At 34.4% G+C, this 15,019-nt stretch overlaps 1 protein-coding gene across 2 annotated transcripts in view; it reads right to left on the minus strand.

The window, feature by feature from the left end:
- Positions 1–15,019, minus strand: part of Pbp49 (proximal sequence element A Pbp49) — a 46,278-nt gene that overhangs the window by 10,055 nt on the left and 21,204 nt on the right. The window contains exons 8-9 of one of the 2 annotated variants that reach the window (XM_089255796.1): positions 9,284–9,391; positions 5,879–5,921 (exon numbers count right to left, since the gene is read on the minus strand). In XM_089255796.1, the coding sequence (XP_089111922.1) occupies positions 5,900–5,921; positions 9,284–9,391 (130 nt within the window). In that variant the 3' untranslated portion in view covers positions 5,879–5,899. Of the gene's footprint in view, positions 1–5,878; positions 5,922–9,283; positions 9,392–15,019 lie in introns of those variants that run through there. The other variant, XM_089255795.1, reaches the window with a different exon arrangement.

Below are 15,019 nucleotides of genomic sequence, written 5' to 3' on the forward strand. Positions count from 1 at the left end.
AAAAGTATAAAGATAAATATGGAAAAACTTGTAACGTTTCTTCTCTTCATTAAGCGACACAATTAATCATTTTTACCCATACATGATATGTGTCGTACACATAACAATAAAAATTAAAATAAGTGTTAAGATAAGAGAAAACATTACATTATCAGTCTTGTTATGTTGACTTTCTCCCCATGTTATCAACAAACAAAGCCCCATGTATTCACATTCACCACGCTGGACCATAGTTACATGCAGTCAAATTAAGTAATTAATTGACAATTCATCACATTTACCAACACAAGCTTGGGATTAAACATAATCTTAGTTGAATACGATTACTTTTCGGTTCATGACCAAGAATTAAAAAATTGAATTAAATTTGCTTTCACCGGTGGGACAAAAAAATTCATTAGTAAAAGAAGGGTGACCGTTACTCAGGGACTTTAAATGTATATTTTTAATATATAGTCGCCAAATTTGTTGAAACATTGATATTTCTTAGCATTTGATGATGGTTTTGTTGGAAACATTCATGGCGATAGCACAATTTACTAATAAATTATTAATTTCTTAAATAGACAATCAAATATTAGAAAGGAAGAATTTTAAAACAGTAATACTTACTTTTATTTTTACATCCTATGAAAAAAATTTATTTTTGATTTCAAGTAAATTTAATCAATTTTCTTATCGACGATTAGAAAATTGTATTGCTTTCATCTCATGGAGCGAGAAGGTAAACTATTAATTATTATTTAATCATTATTAAAAGACTTAATTACATTCACGCAATTGAGAAGTTATGGAGGATGCAAATTTCCCCTCCCCAAATTGGGGCCAAAAGCCCTAGTTTTTTAGGGGAGCAGGGAGTTATTCCCAAATAATCTATCCAGAAAAGTCTTGTTGCCTGTGATCCTGTCCTCCCAAAAGTGTCACATGCATAAAATTGTTGCGATTGCACCGTATCACAAAGAAATATTTTAGTTTGGCAAGGAAAAGACAAAATTCATCAAACAGCCAGCGTCTGTTCAGCCTTTTCACAGTTAAATCAGTGAGATGACCAGTGTTCTTTGACATTAGTAGCTCTACATAATTTCATATTTTAAATATTATGTATCTATTACTATATGTCTCTATTTTGATTCGTATTTCTGTCTTAGCCCGTCAGAAGAGATGCTAATTGTTTCTCCATTATTTTTTCCAGTCCGCAAATTATTTCTTCCATTTATGTTTTGCCAGTCCATATTACTCTCGTGTACAGTGGAGCGTCCCCTTAATGAACACTTTTCTGATCCTCTGTTTCATGGAATAGGGCTTTAATGTATTTCACTCCTTGAAGCAGACAATAATACAGTAAAACCCCTCTTAACTAATACCCCTTAGATGTGATTACCCCCTCTTTTTCGGGCAAATAATAATTTTCCAGAGTACAGTCGAACCTCGTTATAATGAACCCAGGATACAGTGAACTCTCGGTTATAGTGAACTTTTTCAGTGGTCCCAACTGAACATCTATTTAACTAATGTTATTTTAAATTCTTATAATGAACTGAGAGAAATATCCCTTCCGCAGATTTTTTTCCACAGTTTTTCAAAGGTATAAGTTTACACATATAAGGATCCCGAACGACAGCATTCCATGACTTCCGTGTCAAATACCACTTTTTCATCCTCCCCACCGTTTCTAGGAATCAACCACTGATCCACTATGAGACTCCACTCTTTTCAAACTACCTGTCAAAAAACCGGAACAATAGTGGAACAGACCTAGAGGTGCGATATTTAGTGCATCAAGCTTGTTTTTTTTACTTCCAATACAATTTCTGTGCTGCAACTGATGGATGGATCAAAGCATTATTCGCAGCCTTAAATCTCACTACAGGAAGCAGTTTGTTAAGAGTATTTTGGAAAGATATGATGAACAGCAAGTATTACATCTCTCTTTTGGAAACAATCATTTTGCTGGAGAAGTCTTGCAGACAAGTAACAGATGCAACAATTCGCAACTGCTTTCGACAAACGGGTCTTTCCAAGAATGTATTAGAGCAAGGGTGAGACAGTATTGCGGATGACGAAGATGAAAACCTACGGATCGTTATATGACTGGAAAAGCATTGTGTAAATCTTTTTCAAAGGATGAAATTTAACACCTCGAACTTTGTGATAAGAGGTGTGTACTTCAGATATTCCTACCGATGATGAAATCGTATCCGAAGTAAAGCAAAGAACGAAGATACCACACCCTCAGAAGAAGAAAGTGAAATGTCACCACCTTCAATATTTAAAGTGAAAGGGCTACAAACATTCTGAATACTTTTTTTCTACGGAAAATATAGACAAAAAACTTTGGACTTTTTTCTAATCGTCGATAAGAAAATTGATTAAATTTACTTGAAATCAAAAATAAATTTTTTTCATAGGATGTAAAAATAAAAGTAAGTATTACTGTTTTAAAATTCTTCCTTTCTAATATTTGATTGTCTATTTAAGAAATTAATAATTTATTAGTAAATTGTGCTATCGCCATGAATGTTTCCAACAAAACCATCATCAAATGCTAAGAAATATCAATGTTTCAACAAATTTGGCGACTATATATTAAAAATATACATTTAAAGTCCCTGAGTAACGGTCACCCTTCTTTTACTAATGAATTTTTTTGTCCCACCGGTGAAAGCAAATTTAATTCAATTTTTTAATTCTTGGTCATGAACCGAAAAGTAATCGTATTCAACTAAGATTATGTTTAATCCCAAGCTTGTGTTGGTAAATGTGATGAATTGTCAATTAATTACTTAATTTGACTGCATGTAACTATGGTCCAGCGTGGTGAATGTGAATACATGGGGCTTTGTTTGTTGATAACATGGGGAGAAAGTCAACATAACAAGACTGATAATGTAATGTTTCCTCTTATCTTAACACTTATTTTAATTTTTATTGTTATGTGTACGACACATATCATGTATGGGTAAAAATGATTAATTGTGTCGCTTAATGAAGAGAAGAAACGTTACAAGTTTTTCCATATTTATCTTTATACTTTTCTACTTTATTCAGAAATTACGCATAACCACTGTGCATTTTCTAGTTAATACATAAAATCACAGAAATTTTAGAGTAAGTGTAAATTTTTGGCCCTATTTCCTATGTATGCCCTACAGGGCATTTTGAAGAAGTTTCAAGGCATTTGTTTTATGCATATTTCGGTATTTTTAAATGCGTGTCGTGACATTCTTGAACGTATATTTTTGCAAATTTTGTTTTTCGTTAACTTTTGAATGCAATTTTTTCCCCATTTTCTGCATATATTTTTTTTCATTTCTAGTGTTGTTATGAAAATGCTTCAGCATTATTGATTTGTTTTAATTTTTCACACATATTTTTTCATTTCATAGTACATTTTGGCATTATTAACACTAGAATGGCCAGAGCAGTCATTTTCACGGTTTTTCATTTTGAAAATGCTATAATCTTGACAGTATTTAAAGTACACACTCCATTTTTGGTGACTTTTCATCATTTCTGTACTTCTCTCTGTGTACAAAAATTTGAAACCATTGAAGGTTTTGTACAGGAGATATCGAAGTTTATACCTAGAATGGCCGAGAGCAGTCATTTTGATTGCTATATTTGAATTGAACATGTTTTCTTCTTGTGGTGGGCATTGATGTAAATTTTTGCTTTTAGGTTCATCCCTATCATTCCCTGATGGCACACGCAACACAACATATATTCAGGAGCAACATATCAATTAAATGATGCTATTTGTTTTGCATTGTGTTACTGGGCAACCTAAAATGTCTATTGGCAGGGACAGTGTGTATCCACAATCAAAACACTATATATTATTTAGCTATAGTCTCTGCTATCAAAGTTGAGGAAAATTGTTTTTCTGATCACTCACCTCAAAAAAGCCAGGGTTGGCAGGTTTTTGACGGTTTAACTGTTGTGCAGTACAACAGGTCATAAAAATCAAAACGTATATATTTGAAGATTTTATTGTGTGTTAAATTAAAATTGTAATATTTTGTTTAAGAATTGAAACATCAATAATATCTGTTGAAATTAAATATAAAAAATAATCGAAATTGAAAATATTATGGTACTGATTACTACCACACACACGCCGTTGAGCACCGGGTATGTACAGAATTCTTGACATGCACAATCATGAAATTTCAAACGAGGAAGAATGTGTCATCATCAAGCTGACGCTTCTAAACCGGACACGTGATAATGTACAGCAGATACTGGGGGAGAGAGCGCGTGATCTGCTACTTTCAGCCAATCACAGGTCCTGAGCCACGTGCTAGCAAGACAGAATACTGAAAGATACTGAGTTTTGTGGACTGAGAGATGTGATTTCAATCTGATAAGACGTACAAAAAGTTTTTCCGGTGGTTGCTCCGGGAGGGTCTGAAGATTTCATGCCGGCTCAACATACGATGGAATAGGTGATTCTCCTACGTGCGCCTTAAGCGAGGCAATCATCACCACCCGAATTCTTCTCACAAAAAAAGGCAAGATCGAAATTTCACTTCGAAAAAGAAATGGACTACATCGGCACTTCCCTTTTGTCTCGTACGTGTGCCAGTGCCACTTCGCCTCGTGTTCATCATATTCCTGCAAATGCGTGTTAACATTCTGACTTTCAACATAACTCTTCACCTCTGCAAATATGGACTAAGCTTTACTCATGGCGAGTATGAACACCTAGGCCACTTCGGAGTCAACACCAGCCTCATGAATTCAGCGGCAGCTAGATAAGTTCAAAACCTTTGATTGGTTTTTTTTTTCAGACTGCTAGGGGGCCCCCAACTAAAAAAAAAAACCAATCAAAGGTTTTGAACTTATCTAGCTGCCGCTGAATTCATGAGGCTGGCGTTGACTCCGAAGTGGCCTAGGTGTTCATACTCGCCATGAGTAAAGCTTAGTCCATATTTGCAGAGGTGAAGAGTTATGTTGAAAGTCAGAATGTTAACACGCATTTGCAGGAATATGATGAACACGAGGCGAAGTGGCACTGGCACACGTACGAGACAAAAGGGAAGTGCCGATGTAGTCCATTTCTTTTTCGAAGTGAAATTTCGATCTTGCCTTTTTTTGTGAGAAGAATTCGGGTGGTGATGATTGCCTCGCTTAAGGCGCACGTAGGAGAATCACCTATTCCATCGTATGTTGAGCCGGCATGAAATCTTCAGACCCTCCCGGAGCAACCACCGGAAAAACTTTTTGTACGTCTTATCAGATTGAAATCACATCTCTCAGTCCACAAAACTCAGTATCTTTCAGTATTCTGTCTTGCTAGCACGTGGCTCAGGACCTGTGATTGGCTGAAAGTAGCAGATCACGCGCTCTCTCCCCCAGTATCTGCTGTACATTATCACGTGTCCGGTTTAGAAGCGTCAGCTTGATGATGACACATTCTTCCCCGTTTGAAATTTCATGATTGTGCATGTCAAGAATTCTGTACATACCCGGTGCTCAACGGCGTGTGTGTGGTAGTAATCAGTACCATAATATTTTCAATTTCGATTATTTTTTATATTTAATTTCAACAGATATTATTGATGTTTCAATTCTTAAACAAAATATTACAATTTTAATTTAACACACAATAAAATCTTCAAATATATACGTTTTGATTTTTATGACCTGTTGTACTGCACAACAGTTAAACCGTCAAAAACCTGCCAACCCTGGCTTTTTTGAGGTGAGTGATCAGAAAAACAATTTTCCTCAACTTTGATAGCAGAGACTATAGCTAAATAATATATAGTGTTTTGATTGTGGATACACACTGTCCCTGCCAATAGACATTTTAGGTTGCCCAGTAACACAATGCAAAACAAATAGCATCATTTAATTGATATGTTGCTCCTGAATATATGTTGTGTTGCGTGTGCCATCAGGGAATGATAGGGATGAACCTAAAAGCAAAAATTTACATCAATGCCCACCACAAGAAGAAAACATGTTCAATTCAAATATAGCAATCAAAATGACTGCTCTCGGCCATTCTAGGTATAAACTTCGATATCTCCTGTACAAAACCTTCAATGGTTTCAAATTTTTGTACACAGAGAGAAGTACAGAAATGATGAAAAGTCACCAAAAATGGAGTGTGTACTTTAAATACTGTCAAGATTATAGCATTTTCAAAATGAAAAACCGTGAAAATGACTGCTCTGGCCATTCTAGTGTTAATAATGCCAAAATGTACTATGAAATGAAAAAATATGTGTGAAAAATTAAAACAAATCAATAATGCTGAAGCATTTTCATAACAACACTAGAAATGAAAAAAAATATATGCAGAAAATGGGGAAAAAATTGCATTCAAAAGTTAACGAAAAACAAAATTTGCAAAAATATACGTTCAAGAATGTCACGACACGCATTTAAAAATACCGAAATATGCATAAAACAAATGCCTTGAAACTTCTTCAAAATGCCCTGTAGGGCATACATAGGAAATAGGGCCAAAAATTTACACTTACTCTAAAATTTCTGTGATTTTATGTATTAACTAGAAAATGCACAGTGGTTATGCGTAATTTCTGAATAAAGTAGAAAAGTATAAAGATAAATATGGAAAAACTTGTAACGTTTCTTCTCTTCATTAAGCGACACAATTAATCATTTTTACCCATACATGATATGTGTCGTACACATAACAATAAAAATTAAAATAAGTGTTAAGATAAGAGAAAACATTACATTATCAGTCTTGTTATGTTGACTTTCTCCCCATGTTATCAACAAACAAAGCCCCATGTATTCACATTCACCACGCTGGACCATAGTTACATGCAGTCAAATTAAGTAATTAATTGACAATTCATCACATTTACCAACACAAGCTTGGGATTAAACATAATCTTAGTTGAATACGATTACTTTTCGGTTCATGACCAAGAATTAAAAAATTGAATTAAATTTGCTTTCACCGGTGGGACAAAAAAATTCATTAGTAAAAGAAGGGTGACCGTTACTCAGGGACTTTAAATGTATATTTTTAATATATAGTCGCCAAATTTGTTGAAACATTGATATTTCTTAGCATTTGATGATGGTTTTGTTGGAAACATTCATGGCGATAGCACAATTTACTAATAAATTATTAATTTCTTAAATAGACAATCAAATATTAGAAAGGAAGAATTTTAAAACAGTAATACTTACTTTTATTTTTACATCCTATGAAAAAAATTTATTTTTGATTTCAAGTAAATTTAATCAATTTTCTTATCGACGATTAGAAAAAAGTCCAAAGTTTTTTGTCTATATTTTCCGTAGAAAAAAAGTATTCAGAATGTTTGTAGCCCTTTCACTTTAAATATTGAAGGTGGTGACATTTCACTTTCTTCTTCTGAGGGTGTGGTATCTTCGTTCTTTGCTTTACTTCGGATACGATTTCATCATCGGTAGGAATATCTGAAGTACACACCTCTTATCACAAAGTTCGAGGTGTTAAATTTCATCCTTTGAAAAAGATTTACACAATGCTTTTCCAGTCATATAACGATCCGTAGGTTTTCATCTTCGTCATCCGCAATACTGTCTCACCCTTGCTCTAATACATTCTTGGAAAGACCCGTTTGTCGAAAGCAGTTGCGAATTGTTGCATCTGTTACTTGTCTGCAAGACTTCTCCAGCAAAATGATTGTTTCCAAAAGAGAGATGTAATACTTGCTGTTCATCATATCTTTCCAAAATACTCTTAACAAACTGCTTCCTGTAGTGAGATTTAAGGCTGCGAATAATGCTTTGATCCATCCATCAGTTGCAGCACAGAAATTGTATTGGAAGTAAAAAAAACAAGCTTGATGCACTAAATATCGCACCTCTAGGTCTGTTCCACTATTGTTCCGGTTTTTTGACAGGTAGTTTGAAAAGAGTGGAGTCTCATAGTGGATCAGTGGTTGATTCCTAGAAACGGTGGGGAGGATGAAAAAGTGGTATTTGACACGGAAGTCATGGAATGCTGTCGTTCGGGATCCTTATATGTGTAAACTTATACCTTTGAAAAACTGTGGAAAAAAATCTGCGGAAGGGATATTTCTCTCAGTTCATTATAAGAATTTAAAATAACATTAGTTAAATAGATGTTCAGTTGGGACCACTGAAAAAGTTCACTATAACCGAGAGTTCACTGTATCCTGGGTTCATTATAACGAGGTTCGACTGTACTCTGGAAAATTATTATTTGCCCGAAAAAGAGGGGGTAATCACATCTAAGGGGTATTAGTTAAGAGGGGTTTTACTGTATTATTGTCTGCTTCAAGGAGTGAAATACATTAAAGCCCTATTCCATGAAACAGAGGATCAGAAAAGTGTTCATTAAGGGGACGCTCCACTGTACACGAGAGTAATATGGACTGGCAAAACATAAATGGAAGAAATAATTTGCGGACTGGAAAAAATAATGGAGAAACAATTAGCATCTCTTCTGACGGGCTAAGACAGAAATACGAATCAAAATAGAGACATATAGTAATAGATACATAATATTTAAAATATGAAATTATGTAGAGCTACTAATGTCAAAGAACACTGGTCATCTCACTGATTTAACTGTGAAAAGGCTGAACAGACGCTGGCTGTTTGATGAATTTTGTCTTTTCCTTGCCAAACTAAAATATTTCTTTGTGATACGGTGCAATCGCAACAATTTTATGCATGTGACACTTTTGGGAGGACAGGATCACAGGCAACAAGACTTTTCTGGATAGATTATTTGGGAATAACTCCCTGCTCCCCTAAAAAACTAGGGCTTTTGGCCCCAATTTGGGGAGGGGAAATTTGCATCCTCCATAACTTCTCAATTGCGTGAATGTAATTAAGTCTTTTAATAATGATTAAATAATAATTAATAGTTTACCTTCTCGCTCCATGAGATGAAAGCAATACAATTTTCTTTTCAGATTATTATCTGTTTGCATCACCAAAAATGTGGTGAAAAAATTAAGTTAAGGTTTATGCACATGAGTTATGTACAAGTTTGAAAACAACAAGTGCATCTCATAATGGTCATGAAAACATTAATTAAATTTTGATATGATCGCCAACACTGAAAGTTTCATCTCTTTCATAACGTATTAAGCATAAAATATTCTTGAATGGGAAATGTGTGAGAAAAATTTGGGTACAATATCATGATTTTGAGGGGAAAAAATTCAGCACTGATTTAGACCAAGTGCCTTATCTCATAAAAATTTGAGGCATTTCGTGAGCTACGATAGGATTTGCGGTACTGAAGTTAAAAAAAAGCAAATAATTTCCAGCTAACCTTGACGTGTGTATGTGACACACCAAACAAAACATTCGCTTCTTAGGAATGATTTGGCTGACTAAGGGATAGTCAGTTCTGCACCACGAGTCTGATTCAGTCACCACCCTGTAAAAGACAATGTATCATAACAGATCTGCATCTGCAAAGCAACTTTTTTTTTCGTAATTTAATCTGTTAATCATGATAATTTCATATTCAATACAGATTTTGCAACAATAACATGAGCAGGTTTGAAGATCTGCCTTAAGTACAATATTTTTCCCTACCCTTACTTTTTAGAGTACTGCAGTACAGTGTACTTTTTTACTAAAATACTGTTTCTTCGACCAATCAGACAAAAAAAGATACCCTTTGGGCCATTCAAGTATTAAGTCAACAGAATTTTGGCAATTTGAACCCCCTCCTTGTCAGTCATAATAAACGAACTGACCCCCCTCGTTAGCAAAATTTAAGTGAGAACTGCCACCCCCCCTCCCCCACTGCATATTGCAGGGCTCCCACTCAAAAAATTAGAAAAAGTAAGCCTACAAAGTAGGATGGGGGAAATAATAATAATACCCCCTCTTTTTTAGACAGCATAATAAAAAAAAATCCCTAAAATATATATTTTTTCAATTTTAAAATTAAATTTTTTTATAAGAGGGGTCATTCAAGTATTACGTCAGCATTGGAGGGGGGGGGGGAAGGGGGTTTCAGATTTGCTGACTTTTGATGACAAGGGGGGGGGGGAAGGGGGATTTGAAGGTTGCTTACGTCATCAACCACCCCTTTCTGAAGATATGAAATATTCTCAGCTGCTGACAATATTTCGCTGACGGGGAAGGCGGTCAAAAATGGCTTAAAAATCTGGCTACGTAATACTTGAATGGCCCCAGACTTACCGTGACTTACCTTTATAAGACAGTACCGTGTAAGACTGACTCAAGTCAAAGCAAAATGACGTGGTTACAAAAACAATTTTTGACCAAAACAGTGCATTAGCAACCTCAAATAATTCTTTTCTGTCTCTCCTCGCAATATATATAACATTCTTTTTTGGAGTTTTTCACGGTCCAGTCTGTCAACTCTGACAATGCACACAGCAAATTATAAAGACATGCACTTTTTTAAAACATAACACTCTTTCAAGACCACTTCCTGAAGCATGGTGCGAAATGTGTAAATTACAAGGTCTGATGTAAATAAGTCAAGGTGAAACGGATGGTTTTACTGTGTTGTATCTTTTTTTAAAGGGATTTGTTTACATTTTACTGTTCAATGTAATCGTTTTTGATGAATGAAGAACTTTCATTTCTAGCTCTTTGCTAAACATTGTAAATATTGTTTATGCAAGTCCTAAAAATACAAAAAATAATTGAGTTCTATTGGGTAGCATCAGAATCACTAACCCTAGAATAGGCCTATGTATCTAACTGCTTTGTAATGCAAACTGTTGTTTCACCTATACACAAAATGTGCACCATAATTTTGAACGATGAATGCTATTTACTGCCCAAGACCATGAAGTAGTAAATACAAAATTACTTTTTCCTCTTCCAGACAGAAGTTCTTAATGACTGCTCTACTTGTTGAACCCTCAAACTAAGCAAATAAAAAATTACTTAATCACATTGTCTACACATACTCCCCAGATTACCTTAAAAAGATACAATCTACAACATTTGTAATATTTGGGAATATATCCATGATTCCCTGCTCAGTTAAAATCAATTACATAAATTTTGTTGATAGGATTTCTTAAAAAAGTAGGACAAAAGTAAGAAATTTTACCAAAAACTAGGATGAGCAGAAGCCCTGACATTGGGATCAGAGACGTACATTGGAGGGGGGGGGGATAGTAGGCTCATAAAAGACGATAAAAAAATATTTATATTTAAAAAAATCAAAATAGTGTCTGCAAATCAAGGAAAAAAATATCTTAGTAGAGAGGTTATCATATTATATCGAGAGGTAGCATTATCATCAGTCTCTACCAATTCCATGTTGTTGCTGGCATCTTTGAATTGGTATTGTAGTGAATTTATGTGTTTTTCACAACAAAAAATATACAAATACAAATTCAACGCCACAACAGGCAAAATGCCCAACGAGGTGGCTGATAAAAAGATGCCCATAAAAATATGGATGTCATATATTTCAAAAATACAGCAACCCAATTAAAAATGCAATTAACAAAAATTATAAACAACTAGCTATAATACCCGGCGTTGCTCGGGTACAAAAATGGGAAAGAAAACATATTGCAAACTTGCACAATATAAAAAATGAGAAAAAAACATGCAATATATGAACTTGTATAACGACAAAAATTAAAGAAAAACATTTTGCAGCTTGCATAATTACAAAAATAAATAAGGGAACATGCGGAGGACTGCGGATTTGTATAATTGAAAAAATGCGGGAGATAAATCTGGATGATAGATATAGGTTATACCCTGTAATCTAAATATTAAGGATTTTGGTCTATTTTTTGGCCAAATGCCTAGCTATAATACCCGGCGCTGCCCGGATTTTCTTCAATGAGGCTTTTTTGGATCACGTGATATCTCCCTCTTTCTTTGAGGAACATGCAAACCATGTCCAAGTTCACCAATATAGCGACTCATGAAAGAAACAAATCTAGATTTGAAGAAAGGTAAAAAAAAATATAAAAAAATGAATATATATATTTTTCTTTTTTTAAAGGTTGCTAGGTATTTCGCCCCCCCCCCCCACTTTTTGAACTACAAGTTATCCATCTCTGCCTGTTTCTGCTTCGAAAAATGCTTAATTAAAGCTGTGGAATTTTTTCAATGAACATTTTACGGGCCCATAATTAATTTGAAAGCATCCTAAACTATATGAATTTATGCAGTTGAATATTAAAAGACAATACGGAGACATTAATTTTCATGCTTGAGAAGATATAAATAAAAAGTTCAAATCAATGTTATTGCATGGATATCCAACTCGAAAGTAGGTCCGGCTAATTCCTTCATATTTAATTTTCTGGGCTTCGTATATCTCTAAGCGAACTCAATATTTCAAAAATCGAGTATTTAATACAGTTTTTAAAATTATTGATGCGACATAAAAAACCCGACCAAATTTCCGCATTTCTACATTAAAATCGGCAATTTTAACACTGATTTCTATGGGGGATCATCCTTTGCCTTACCCTCAAAGTGATGCTGATGATGGTGTCTATTCAAAAAGCTCTCATTACTGGGAGAATTGAATAAAGTGGCAAACCATTACAAAGGCATAAATATTATACATATACTGACAGCGTTGAAGAAATGACAAACCATTGTAAAGGCATATACACGTCTTAAACGCATTGCTAGGGAACCACTGTAACCAAAGTAAACGTTCGGAAAGTGATTGTTGAGGCCCAAAAACCATTGTTGCCCTACGGTTTTTTGCCCATTTGGGGCATTTGCCCTGCTCTGACGAAATTTTAACGTAGCCTATCATTCAAGTCGGGTCCCATTTAGTATATATACAAAATTTGGTGACGATCTATCTAAAATTGTAGATTTGTATAGAGAACACACACACACACAGACAGAAAATCAATTTTATATATATAGATATATACACATGATAAAATATTATACAATGCCCATAAAGAATACCTATGGTTGTCTTATTCTAAGAATGGATAGTTTCTCGATTTACCCCAACATGTTTATCGTATTTCTTTTTAAAAGTGTGAATTGTGTTACAATTTACTGCCTCCAGGGGTAATAACTGATTAATTGATGAATAAAATTCAGTTAGTTGTTCAACACTGGAAAGTGGTTTACATACAATAGTTTTGTGCACTACACAGAATAAGCTATACAGCAACTTAACTAACACTTTCAAAGGGTAGATAGTGCAAAATATACCAATGCTATTAGACACCCTCGAATGACCAAACACTGGTGAGGAATTTAAAAATACATTGAAGGTGGTTTTGAGTGCAATATAAAAGATATCGCTGTAGCGATTCCTCAATATCCTCAAATATTACCATTATAGAGGGCAGGGGTGTAGCCAGAAATTTCTTTCGGGGGGACGAAAGTGATAGAACAATATATTTGGCAATCTTTCCCTTTTTTCGCTCATTTTCTCACATTTGGGGGGGGGGGGGTCCAGACCTCCAAGTCCCCCCCGCTACGCCCTTGATAGAGGGATTTATTGTAGTAAAGGATATAGCTGTTTGGATAGGAATTAAATTAAAGGGAAGAATTAGATAAAAGAAAGAATTTAATTAAAGGACAGAATTACATTAGATTAAAGGAAATTTCAAACAAGATTAAGGAAAAATGTTATTGTAGAAGGATTTACAGTTGTAGCGAGGCTTTATTGTACCTTTACATGCTATTATAATAAATTTCTGCTAATTTCAATGCTATTTGAAGGCTAATAACTAAAAAAAATGTAAGAAATTTATTCTGCCTCCCTTTCTCAAGATTTTTTGAGGCCCTCCTCCAAAGGTTGACCCTGTTAATGCTCCTGCCTGGAATAACCCTTCGAGTCTAATCACCACCATCTGGCACTGCTGTTGCGAAATTTGTTACGTATGCATGGGGATCATTTTTCACATGATTACAGACTGAACACACTGTATTTTTAGCTTGTGTTTTCCGTTTTGAGCATTAATTAATGGAATGGTATAGACAGAAAAGATGGAAGAGAGTAAGGGTAATGTTCAAATATTATGTCAGCAGATTTTAGCCATTTCTGACTCCCTCTACTAGTCAGCTCTGCCCCCCCCCCCCACCTCAATGAATATTGGGATCAGAGACGTATGCAGGGAGAGAGAGGAACATAGGAAGACTTGTGACCCCCCAAGACAAATTTATTCTTTCAATACAAATGTTTTTTTAAAAACTTCAGAAAACAATACTTTTACATGCTATTTATTATAATCAATTTATATTAATTTCAATGCTGTTTGAAGGCTAAGAACCCAAAACTTCTCAAAAGATCTCAAAAGAAATGCATAAATAAATCTGTGTATTCAATGCTATTTAAATTATATATTTCTTCCCATTATAATTTAAATGTCTTTTTTTTTACAAGTAAAGAAAATAAACATTTTCATTAATGTTTTCTAACTCACAATTACCAATCCTTTTCAATAACACTTTTTGATTTGAGTGATCTTTCACTTTCACTAATTTCTTTGCTTTTTCACATCCATGTTTATTTCTGAGTTTTGACCATACTAGTCCAAAAATAGAAAAAATACGCTCAACTGATGCAGATGTAATTGAATGTAGATCTTCCAAAAATTTACAAAAGTCTGCATTCAAAATCTTATTTTTTTCTGCCTTGCAATGCATGATTTTCCGCCACTTTTTTGCTTCAACTGACTCCATCATGTTTTGTGAAAACATTGTTCCTGGATAGAACTCTGCGTCTTCTATTTGAAACATCTGTAGTGCAATAACAAATTCTGTATTCAGTTTTTTGATCCATTGTTCAGCGGAAGCTTCTTGTTCCTTAGTTAATCTTTTTCCTCTCAAAACAGGATCAGTCATATTTGCAAGGAAATGAAATGGAGTTAGTGCTTTTTTCAAAGTGGTGTGCAACATACTCCTTATACAAAGATAATTATTTACTTTCCAATACTTTCCAAGCCATATTTCTACTGTCTGTCCAAGAGTACAGCTATCTCTTTGTAAATTATCTCTAAGGCTTTACCAATACTCAATAACTGCATTTGCAAGTTTACACATTCTTTACATAATCCTTTGTTAT

The sequence above is a fragment of the Pholcus phalangioides genome, unplaced genomic scaffold (assembly GCF_987345545.1).
Source record: "Pholcus phalangioides strain wild (caught in Gottingen) unplaced genomic scaffold, Ppha-v1.0 ptg000172l_1, whole genome shotgun sequence".
Classification (NCBI taxonomy): Eukaryota; Metazoa; Arthropoda; class Arachnida; order Araneae; family Pholcidae; genus Pholcus; species Pholcus phalangioides.